Source organism: Gorilla gorilla, chromosome 4 (assembly GCF_029281585.2).
Source record: "Gorilla gorilla gorilla isolate KB3781 chromosome 4, NHGRI_mGorGor1-v2.1_pri, whole genome shotgun sequence".
Lineage (NCBI taxonomy): Eukaryota > Metazoa > Chordata > Mammalia > Primates > Hominidae > Gorilla > Gorilla gorilla.
Window position 1 is genome coordinate 53442152 of NC_073228.2, and position 8615 is coordinate 53450766.

At 48.5% G+C, this 8615-nt stretch overlaps 1 protein-coding gene, 1 long non-coding RNA gene and 1 pseudogene across 2 annotated transcripts; 1 reads left to right on the plus strand and 2 right to left on the minus strand.

Moving 5' to 3' along the window:
• Positions 1-732: 732 nt before the first annotated feature.
• On the minus strand, positions 733-5561 carry LOC101144084 (leucine-rich repeat-containing protein 37A3-like). The gene is given in 3 exon segments (XM_063705965.1): positions 733-906; positions 2631-5366; positions 5369-5561. Coding segments are annotated over 2 exon segments (1311 nt in total). The 3' UTR covers positions 733-906; positions 2631-4248.
• A 1456-nt stretch (positions 5562-7017) lies between these two features.
• On the minus strand, positions 7018-7815 carry LOC129533782 (leucine-rich repeat-containing protein 37B-like; annotated as a pseudogene).
• Positions 7816-7925: 110 nt separating this feature from the next.
• Positions 7926-8353, plus strand: LOC109026855 (uncharacterized). The gene is made up of 2 exons (XR_002005903.3): positions 7926-8020; positions 8123-8353. It is a non-coding gene; the product is annotated as an uncharacterized lncRNA (long non-coding RNA).
• The last annotated feature ends 262 nt before the right edge of the window (positions 8354-8615 follow it).

The following is an 8615-nucleotide window of genomic DNA, read 5'->3' on the forward strand; positions in this document are numbered from 1 at the left end:
GGGGTAACCCTCTAAGTACTGGGAAGGAAGGAAATCTAAGACACATCATGAAGTGAAAGAATCAAGTTGCAAGATGTTACCATTTATGTAAAGAAAAAAGATTTTTAAAACCACACAACAAATCTATTTTGCTTTATGTAAATATGTATGTAGGCAAATGGGAAAAAGTCTGGAAGGTTATATACTAAACACAGAGTGTTACCTCAGGGATGAGGGAGTAGGACACAAGGAAGATTTTTGTTATAGCTGTTATTTCATTTTTATACATTAAGAATATAATTATGGGCTGGGAGTGGTGACTCATGCCTGTAATCCCAGCACTTTGGGAGGCCAAGGTGGGAGGATCACTTGAGCCCAGGAGTTTGAGACCAGCCTAAGCAACATAGGGAGACCCTGTCTCTACAAAAAATAAAAAATTAGGTGGCAGTGGTGGCATGCACCTGTGGTCCCAGCTACTTGGGAGGCTGAGATGGGAGGATCACTTGAGCCTGGGAGGTGGAGGCTGCAGTGAGTCGTGATTGCACCACTGCATTCCAGCCTGGGGAACAGAGTAAGATCCTGTCTCCGAAAAAAAAAAAAAAAAGAAAAAAGAAAAAGAAAAAAAAATACCCAGGTATTATTTGCATAATAAAAATAAATTTAAATTGACTCTTATTTTAAAGAGAGCCTACAAATTTAATTTTAAAATTACCACACGATTGCAATCAACAGAGGTTCATTTGGGGTATGGAGGGGAAACATGTTTTCTCAGAGGTACCGACCTCAAAATTCTGTACCAAGAAGGATCTTACAATGCAGTTAGTTTTTTGTCATATTTGGAGAGAATATACTCACAGTTTCTCAGTCCAACTGTATGCTTTCCATACATCTTCACCAATGTAAGAAATATAGTTTCCTTGGAAATTTCTGTGAAGAAGCACAGTTCATATCCTTGAATAGGTAGGAAAAGACTGAACAGGATAAGTAAAAGAATCATGGCAACCTTGTGGGGGATATTCAGAAACAGAGAATAACACCTGCTTTCTCATTTCCAGAGCTATCAGCTTCCCAGTTTGCACAATTAATCAAGAAATAATGTGGGACCACTGGCACAAATGAGGCATCTCCCGGAAGCTTAACTTCCTATCCATCCCATCTCTTAGACAGATAATGCCGGTTAATTACTTTGAATGTAAGGACTTTATCCAAAATCACTTATGTGTCTCAACTAACTCCTTCTACAAATCAAAAATGGTAAATACCTCAACAGAAAAGTGGGCAAAAGTTTATTATTATCAACAAATAAGAAGAAAGAAACCCTATGCCGGATAACACCAAAGCTTTGGCCCAGTGCCCTCAGTTGAAACATCCTAGGCTTTTTTCTTTTCACTCCTATCACAACCAATCTGATTTAGCTCCTTCACACTTTACTCCTAGATTTTGCTAGACCTTTCTATTTTGTCTCCCTGAATTAAGCTTTCCCCTCTAGGGCACTCTACATATGGATTCTAAAATAATCCTTTGCATGTCTACACTTGAACATTATGCAAAAAATAAAATAATCCTCCCTGTTTTAATCATTTAATCTCTCTTGGTTGGAAACTTTCAATGGCTTTCCATATCTCATTGTGTAACTTTTGAACTCCCATACCTGATAATCAAGGTTTTACATAATCATTTCTTCATCGCTCCCTCGCCTGATTCTTTGCAGCCAGATTGGTCTACTAAATTCTCATCATATCTGTAGCCATGCCTTTGCCTAGATTGTACTCCCATTTTTTCCCTATTTAACAAATTATAGCTACTTTTTAACCCCCACGTAAAGTTTTAGCTTATCCATGTAGCTTTCTCTGACCTCCAAATCTCAAGATCACAGATTTTGGTGAATTCTAGCACCGATGGTCTGCATTATCTTTTAGTACTTAATTATATATACCTCCCTTTTTATGCCTATTCTCTTTCTTCCCTCCTACCATTTTCATGTTCTAGGGACAGTAGCATACTTGGCTCTGGGTTGGACACAAAATGAGTGCTACATATAGAAAGCCAGGGACAAAGATGAGTTCTGGACATAACTCAAAGACTGAGTAATCATGTTCACAGCCAACCCTCCTGCATATGCTAGGCACTGATGAAGTGTTTCACATATTCACTCACCTAAATTTCACAACAATCCTATGAAATGGTAACTAGCATAATCCCCAGTTTAATGATGAGGAAATTAAGTCACAGAGCAGAATAACTTGCTCAGGGTCACCAAGCTAATAAATGACAGCCCTGGGTTCAAACCCAGGCAGCCTGGCTCTAGAATCAACTCTTAACCACTTAGAGCATCATCACTGAGATGGGGAGAGGGACAGGCTGCTGTGAAGAGGGTGAAGCATAAATGGGAGGAGAGCAGCGGTTAAGCAATGATGTGATGGGGCTAAATGAAAATGGATACGAAAACAAGTAAGAGCAATCACAAGCAAAGGACTGGAGAAGGGGCCTAATAGTAAAGGAGAACGACGAGAAAGAAGAGATTAGCAGCAGAGGTGAAAGCAGAAAGTTAGTTGTCAGTATAGCTTGGGGAGATAAAGAAGGCCCAGGAAGGCCTCCAGGAAAAGGCTGCCATGTGAGGCAGAGGACAATGGAGGAAAGGTGATTCTTACAAGATGGTGAAGGTGCCATTGTAGGTGTTGGGCTCTGGCACAGGCACTCAGCGGAGCCTCTGCTTTGGGCTGAGATCAATACACGACAGCGTCTCATCTCCGCAGGTACACAGCTCACATATGCTGGTGCTTGTGGAGGCCTTCTGTTCCTCTGGTGCAGTTAAAGCCTTATTTTGGGCGTAATTTTCAGACTGCACCAATGAATCCTGAGTAGGTTCTAGCTCAGTAGGTGGACCTGTGACTTCAGTCAGGTTTCGATGCTGAGTCTGAACCTGGTCTGGACGTGGAGCTATAGTCTTCTCCAGGGCTGTAGAATATCCAATCTCTGTAGTGGGTTCTGGAGTGATGGCAAGCCCCAGGTCTGGAGACTGAGTTGAGGTCTCCTCCGTGGTTGGAGATGGTTTAACATCTATAGTAGGTTCTATAGTTATGGTAAGCTCCAGGTCCAGAGGTTGAATGGTGACTTGAGTCAGGTTTGAATGCTGAGCCTGACCCTTGTCTGGCGGTGGAAGTGTCACCTCAAGGTTCTCTGGAGGAGGAGCTGTAGTCATCAGGGCTGTAGACGGTTCAACCTTTGTAATGGATTCTGGAGTGATGGTAAACCCCAGGTCCAAAGGTTGAACTGTGACTCTGGGTGATGTTGGATGCTGAGCTTGATCCTGGCCTCGTGTTGGCATGGACGTCTCATAATACACAGGAGGTTGAGCTACAACCTCCTTACGTAGCTCTGGAGGCTGAGTTGGGGTCTTCTGCATGGTTGGAAAAGGTTCAACCTCCATAGTGGATTCTGGAGTTAAGGTAAGTTCCAGATCCAAAGGTTGAACTGTGACTTGAGTCAGGTTTGAATGGTGAGTCTGAACCTGGTCTGGATGTGGAAGTGTCACTTTAGGGTGCTTGGGAGGAATCTTCTTCGGGGGTGTAGAATGTTCAACCTCTGTAGTGGGTTCTGGAGTGATGGTAAGTCCCAGGTCCAAAGGTTGAGCTATAACGCTGGGTGACATTGGATGCTGAGCTTGATCCTGACCTGGTGCTGGAACTGTTACCTCTTGATATGCTGGAGATTGGGGTACAACTTCCTTAGGAGGCTAAGTTGGGGTCTCCTGAATGGTTGGAGAAAGTTCAACCTCTGTCGTGGATTCTGGAGTGATGGTAAGCCCCAGGCCCAAAGGCTGAACTGTGACACTGGACAGTGTTGAATGCTGAGCTTGATCCTGACCTGGTATTGGAACTGTCACCTCATAATGAGCTGGAGGTTGAGCTGCAACCTCTGTAGGTGTCTCTGGAAGCTGAGTTGAGTTCTTCATGGTTGGAGGAAAAAAACATGGTTGCGGAGTTGTGGTAAGTTCCAGGTGCAAAGGTTGAACTATGACCTGTTAGGTTTGTGTGCTGAGCCTGAACCTGGTCAGGAGGTGGAAGCATCACCTCAGGGTGTTTTGGAGGAGCTGTAGTCTTCCTTGGGGTTGTAGAATACTCAGCCTCCATAGTGGATTTTGGAGTGACGGTGAGTCCCAGGTCTAAAGGTCGAAATGTGACACTGGGTGATACTGGAATCTGGGCTTGGTCCTGGCCTGCTATTGGAATTGTCATCTCATGCACTGGAGGTTGAGCTGCAACCTCCTTAGGTGACTCTGGATGCTGAGCTGGGACCAGCTGCTGGCTTGAAGGTTCTACCTCCATAGGGGGCTCTGGAGTCTGAACTGTGGCCTCCTGCTGGATTGGAGAAGGTTCTGCCTCCATAGGGGGCTCTGGAGTCTGAGCTGGAACCCCCTGCTGAGTTAAGAGATGGTTCCATTTCCTGAGGTAGCTCTGGAGGTGAAGATGGGGCCATCTGCTGGGTCCGAGAGGGTTCTACGACCACAGGGGCCTCTGAGGACTGAGCAGGGCCTGCCTGCTGAACTGGAGAGGATTCTACCTCTTTAGGTGGCTCTAAAAGCTGAGTTGGGGTCTGCTGTAGGACTGGAGATGGTTTGACCTTCTCAGGTGGCTCTGATGGCTGAGCTGGTATCTCCTGCTGTAGTGGAGGACTGACCTCTTCAGTGGACTTTGGAGGATGACCTGAGGCTTGCTGCTGGGTTGCAGATGGTTCAACCTCCTCAGGGTGCTCTGGTGGCTCAGCTGGGAACTCTTGCTGGACTGGAGAAGGTTCTACCTCCTTAGGGGGATCTGGAGTCTGAGGTTGGGCCTCTTGCTGGGCTGGAGAAGACTCAGCCTCCTCAGGGGTCTGTGGATGCTCAGCTGCAGCTTCCTGCTGGGTTGGAGAGGGGTTCTCATTATTAACAGGTTCTGGAGATTGAACTGAAGTCTCCTGTTGACCTGCTAAAGGTCCAGCATCTTCTGATGACTCTGGACGCAGAGGTGCACCGCCATGCTGGGTGGCAGAAGGTTCTACATCATTCCCTGGCCCTGAGAGCTGAGCTGTAGCCTCCTGGTGGATTGGAGAACTTCCCACCTCTGCAGTAGGCTCTGCTGCTATAGTGAGCTGCATGTCTGGAGGCCTAATAGTGACATTGGGCAAATCTGAATGCTGAGCTTGACGGTGACCTGGAGGTGAAACTGTCACTTCATGATGTTCTGGAGGCTGAGCTGGGGCCTTCTGCTGGGCTGGAGAAGATTCAGCCTTCCCAGAAGAAATAGAAGGCTGAGCTGGCTGCTCCTGCTCACCGGGGGAACGTTCAGGTTCCACAGGAGGACCTGGAGGCTCAGTCGGGGCCTCCTCCTGGCTCGCAGAAGGTTCCACTCCTCTGGAGGCTGAGCTGGGGCCTCCTGCTGGGCTTTGGAAGATTCAGTCTGCTTGGTAGGCTCTGAAGTTATGGTAACCTCCACATCCACAGGTTTAACTGTAACGTTGGACAAGTCAAAAGGAACTTGATCCTCACCTGGAGGGTGAATGGTCACCTCATGATTCAGTGGAGTTTGAGCTCCACTCTCCATAGAAGACTGTGGAAGTTGAGCTGGAGCCTCTTGCTGGGCCTCAGAATGTTCAACCTCCCAGGAAACACAGAAGGCTGAGCTGGCTGCTCCTGCTCACTGGGGGAAGGTGCACACTCCATAGGAGGACCTGGAGGCTCAGCTGGGGCCTCCTCCTGGGTTGCAGAAGCTTCCACCTCCTCTGGAGGCTGGGTTTGGATCTCCTGCTGGGATGGAGAAGATTCTGCCTCCTTGGTAGGTTCTGAAGTTATGGTAATCTCCACATCCGCAGGTTTCACTGTAACGCTGTAATGCTGGGCAAGTTATAATGAGCTTGATCCTCACCTGGAGGGTGAACTGTCACCTCATGCTTTGATGGAGTTTGAGCTGCACTCTCTGTAGAGGACTCTGGAGGCTGAGCTGGGGCCTCCTGCTGGGTCTCAGAAGGTTCAACCCCCCCACCCCCCACAGGAAACTCAGAAGGCTGATCTGGCTGCTCCTGCTCACTGGGGGAAAGTTCAGCCTCCACAAGAGGACCTGGAGGCTCAGCTGGGGTCCCTTGCTGGTTGCAGAGGGTTTCGTCTCCTCAGGGCGCTCTGGTATCTGACCTGGGGCCTCTAATTGGGTTGAGGAAGAGCCCACCTCTTCGGCGCGCTCTGGAGGCTGAGCAGAGGCCTGTTCCTGGCTTGACATAAGTTCCTTCTGGCTCTGGAGTTAGCGCAAGCTCCACATCCACAGGTTTGACTGTGACACTGTGCAAGTGTGAGTGCTGAGCTTCACTCCAACTTTTCAATGGAACATTTACCTCATGATGTATCAGCGGCAGAGCTACAATCTCTTCAGAGGCAGGTAGTTGCTGTGCTGGGGCCTCCTGCTCTGTTGAAGAAGAGTGGACCCCCTCAAGGCAGAGCTGCAGCCTCCTGCTGGGTTGAAGAAGGTTCTGCCTCCTCAGTGAGCTGTGGAAGCTGCTCTGGGGCTTCTTCCTGGAATGAAGAGGACTAGATCTCTTCAAGGGTCTCTGGATTTTGAGTTTCAGGCTCTACATGGAATTGAGAAAGTCCAACTCTCTCAGGGGGCCCTGGAGACTCATCTGAGTTCATCTGGAGTTCTGGAGGCAGGCTGCCGGGATACACTGTATCCATACTTGAATCTAAATACTCATCCTGCAAAGTTTGTTTCTGACACTGAGGTTTTGATACAAATAGGTGTGGAGTTCCACACAACAACCTTAGCAAGCTTCAGATGCTTAGCTAGATCTTTGTTCAGGTTCTTGGGCGAAACAGTAAACTTGGTTGCTTTTGAATTCTATCTTATTTATTTTATTTTGTTTTTTAATTTATTTTATATTTATTTATTTATTTATTTATTTATTGAGATGGAATCTCGCTTTGTCACCCAGGCTGGAGTGCAGTGGCACGATCTCGGCTCACTGCAACCTCCACCTCCCGGGTTCAAGCGATTCTCCTGCCTCAGCCTCCCGAGTAACTGCAGGCGCGTGCCACCAAGTCCTGCTAATTTTTTGTATTTTTAGTAGAGACGGAGTTTCACCGTGTTATCCAGGATGGTCTCTATCTCCTGACCTCGTGATCCGCCCGCCTCAGCCTCCCAAAGTACTGGGATTATGTGAGCCACCGCGCCCTGCCTGAATTCTGACTATCTAGAGGTGGAACAAGTAAAGTATTTAATTTGCCTGATGATCTGCAGCCTGATCTAGATCTGCAGTTTGAACCTTACTTTTGAGGCGAGGAGGCCGAGCAAGGGTCTGTTTCTGATCCCAGTCCAGCACTGAGACCCCCTCTGGGAGCCTTTCTTGCCAAGTCAGCTTGTCATTCAGGTCCTGGTGTGCAGCCGCTAACTGCTCTGGCCCCGGGGCCAGCTCTGCAGCTGAATCTGTGTCCAGGAATGGAACCAAAGTCTCGGTCAAAGTCTCAGTCGATTCCTGAGGCGGAGCTGACATCTCGGAGGAAGCAGAGGACCCCAGGTAATCAAAGTCCCCCGGGTCTGCCGGTGGGGGCGGGGGGCGGGGATAAGCGCAAAGGGAGATTCGGGTGGGAGACTGGGGGAGCGGGAAAACCAGGGCTCAGTCGGCCCCAGAGGGTCGGAAGTCGGCTGGAGCGGGTCCTGGACCCACTCCAGAGGCTGAGCCTCCTGGACTAGTAGCCACAGTAGTTGCCAACCTGAGGAGGGGCCGTGGGACCCAGAGGCGCAGCTGGGACATGACAGGCGCTGGCGCCGCGCACTGAGCCGGAGCCATTCTGGCAGCCCCGAGACGCTTGCGCCCCTGACAACCGCGCGCCCCGCCCCGTCCTTTATGACACCTGTATTTACACCGCCTTTATTAGGCTCGGGTCCAGATCCGCTCCGCGATCTTATCCCACAATCCCACCCAAACCCCACTTCCTGTCTCACCCCACCCCCGAACACCCCTCCCCTCCCCTTAGCGAGGAAGGATTTGGGATTCTGTTTGAAGGGAATTCTAAAAGGTCTGTGTTCAGAGAGCCCAGCACCCTTTACTCCGGGGTGGTTGGGGGAGACTAACCCCTTTCCTGTGTCCACAACTGTAGTAATACTCTAACCCTCCTCAGTTCTGCTCTCCCAACTTCAAATAAGGGGTCAGAGACATGGGTCAAGACTTCAGGAAAAGCCCCAGAAATACCCTGCACTCAAAAGCAGTTTCAGAGTTTCACATTTTCCTGAGAATGAAACAAATTATCCTCCAAATTCTGCTGCTTGTTTTGAATTATGTTTACACTGGTTATGTTACCAGTGAGTTTTTATCTCCACATACTTGAATTAAACCGTGTAGTTCTTCTTTACATCTGACACCTACAATCTCTTCACTGGGTCTGTACTTCACAGCTATTTTACCACTTTCTGAAATAAAGTTAGCAAGGATGAATTCAGAATCTTTTTCGTTCTAAAACTTCCTGCACAGGCCGGGCGCGGTGGCTCATGCCTATAATCCCAGCACTTTGGGTGGCCGAGGCAGGCAGATCACCTGAGGTCGGGAGTTCGAGACTAGCCTGACCAACATGGAGAAACCCCGTCTGTACTAAAAATGCAAAAAATTAGCCGGGC